Source organism: Lepidothrix coronata, unplaced genomic scaffold (genome assembly GCF_001604755.1).
Source record: "Lepidothrix coronata isolate B3197 unplaced genomic scaffold, Lepidothrix_coronata-1.0 Scaffold102, whole genome shotgun sequence".
Classification (NCBI taxonomy): domain Eukaryota; kingdom Metazoa; phylum Chordata; class Aves; order Passeriformes; family Pipridae; genus Lepidothrix; species Lepidothrix coronata.
In genome coordinates this window covers 658,023-660,522 of record NW_016690282.1, presented here as the reverse complement: position 1 = coordinate 660,522, position 2,500 = coordinate 658,023, and the positions used below count along the sequence as shown (strand labels likewise).

The 2,500-nt window shown below is 52.2% G+C and overlaps 1 protein-coding gene across 1 annotated transcript in view; it reads right to left on the bottom strand.

Annotated features, from left to right (window-relative positions):
- The window catches only part of SLC16A8 (solute carrier family 16 member 8), a 7,370-nt gene extending 4,870 nt beyond the window's left edge, over nucleotides 1–2,500 (bottom strand). Inside the window, exons 1-2 of the mRNA XM_017823490.1 lie at nucleotides 2,420–2,500; nucleotides 209–505 (exon numbers count right to left, since the gene is read on the bottom strand). Of these exons, the coding sequence (XP_017678979.1) occupies nucleotides 209–437 (229 nt within the window). The 5' untranslated portion in view covers nucleotides 438–505; nucleotides 2,420–2,500. The remainder of the gene's footprint in view (nucleotides 1–208; nucleotides 506–2,419) is intronic.

Sequence of the window (2,500 nt, the reverse complement as noted above, 5' to 3'; positions counted from 1 at the left end):
GTGGGGTGACCCCTGAGGTCTTCTGGGGCAGAGGAAACAGGGACATGAAATGCAGCACACTTCTAGAAGAGAAGTGATGGGACAATTGTATTCTGCATCTTGGTTCATGACCAGGCCAGTGAGCATGAGAAGGGTCCATGGGGACATGGTCTGAGCCCATGGCAGAGTAGGGAAGGCCATGGGAGGGGGAAGTGTGTCCAAGCATCACCTGTTCCATAGAGCATGGCCAGCATGATGGAGGAGATCCAGGCTGTGTCACTGTAGCCAACATGGAAATCTTTCATGAGCTCCTTGAAGTAGACACTGACGGCTTTTGGGAAGGCATAGGAGAAGCCGGTGATCACAAAGCAGCCAAAGAGCACAATCCAGCCCCAGCCACCATCCGGGGGCTTCACGGGAGCTGGGAGCTGCCCTTCCTCTGGGTCAGGTCTCCCCATTGTCTAGCCTAGGAAGGGAAAGGCGGGAAGGAAGGAAGTAGGGCAACAGAGAGAGAGAGAGAGAAAATCTGAAGGGGGTGAAAGAAAAGAAGAGAAGAGAAGAGAAAAACAGAGCACGCAAACATTTACTACAAGGTTTGTCTCCATGCCCACCATCTCCAACCTCTGAGAGCCTCCCCAGAGGGACCGCATCAGCTCTTTGCACCTTCATCCTGCCAGGCAAGGCAGGATTAATTCTGGGTGCAAGGTCACGCCTCAGCTGGGCAAAGGTGGGAAGCTCCCCCTGAGCCTGGGGCAGCCCACAGCTCCATAACCTCCAGCCAGGCACAGCTGAGCACTGTCACAACTCCCAGCTGAGCCTGGAGAGCTGCATCTGATGTGGCATTAGGATCTGCAGCACCCCACTTGCTCCATATCCAACCTTGCCTGCAGGTGGTGTGAGGTGAAGACCAGTAATGTGAACCCTTTTGGTTCCCAAAATCTTCCTTTGAGCCTCTCCCATGCTGGTCTGCTCCAGCTGGGAGCCCTCCTGGACCTGCCCTGCTACAGAAACCTCCAGCAGTTGGGCAAGGAGATCCATTAAGCCCATTGTACTTTCCTCTAGGAGGCCCCGGTGCACAGTACTCTCCTTTGCCCTCGCTTCCCCGCTGCCAGGGGCCAGATTTTCGAAATAGGTGAAGGGGGAGAGAACGGAAAACCGGTGGTTATTTGCATGCCAGAGAGATTAGGGCTCTGTACCTACACAGAGGGGCCAGAACAAAGCCTAAGTGGGGTGAAGGAGGGAATTAAAGGGGATGTCTTGTGAGTTGCTCTCGGGGCTCTTAAGCTGCCCAGGAATTTCACTCCAGCTGGCTGCTGTGGGTATGTTTTTCATTTCTCCCTTAGGTACCAGGTCTCTGCCATGCCCCCTTCCAGCACCATTGGCCTCAGTTTCTTGGTCATTCAGGCTTATTTTCACACCTGTATGCAAAACCATCACTGGACTTTGATTATAGATGCTCCTGAGTAATGATCAAACAAGCATTCTCCATGCATGAGCTGGGCTTTTTGGGTCCATTTTGTCTTCTATCGTCACCATCTTTCTGGCAGTACACTTCCAATGTGGGTCCTCCCTCCTCCCCAGCTCCCTTGGCTGAAGGACTATGAGATAGCAGCAATGTCGCCATCCCTTGGCACTGGCAGTCGTGGGAAATGCCAGCAGTCACACATCAACTAGAGACTACTAAGGGGACAAGGACTGCCCTGTGGATGCGACACACGTGGCTAGAACCCGGTACTTTTGGATCTGGGTGCATTTCTCAGGAAGTACCTGTTTTTAGTGTCCTCCAAGCAATGGGGACAACTTGATCTGATTCCCATAGCTGCTGTTGCTCTGCATGTCAAACAAGCGCAAATCCTTTAGACAAAAGTGTGGAGGGCAAAAGCTGGGGCAGAGCCACATAAAGGGCCCTTGCTTGGCAAGAGGTGAACCTACCCTATCAGCCACTTTCAGCTGTATCCCTCCCTCCCCTCTGCAGGAGGCCCTTCTCCTGAAAACACAGAGGTGGTTATTCAGTGCAGCACCCAGATGCCTGTCACCAAAGTTCCCCAAACTTTCAAGACCCCATCAGCCATAAAAAAATGGAGTAGAATCTGGCTCTGAGCATGGACTGGGGCAACTCTTCTAGATAGCCATAACCTTGCAGCTCTCAGGCTGAACAACAGGGACTGGCACAGGCTACTTCAGACTCTCCCTCCCATCCCAGATCTCAGAGACTGTGGCAAGGGACAAAGGCATGAACTGAGAACACAGTGCTATAAGGACATTTTTAAGGCAAAGAATAATTACAAGGAAGAAAAGAATAATTATACGCTCTCCAGCTACCCATACTCCCATACCATACCCGTACCTCCAACTCCCCCCTCACACCCTTCCCAGTGTTTTCTGGATCACTGGCACCCTGACAACCAGATTGAACAGTCTCCTCAGCTTCTGCCATTACCTGCCTGCTGTTCGTCTCCCAGCTCCACTTGACTGATAAACTAGATCCGGTTGTACAAAAGGTGACCTGCTGCCAAAGCAC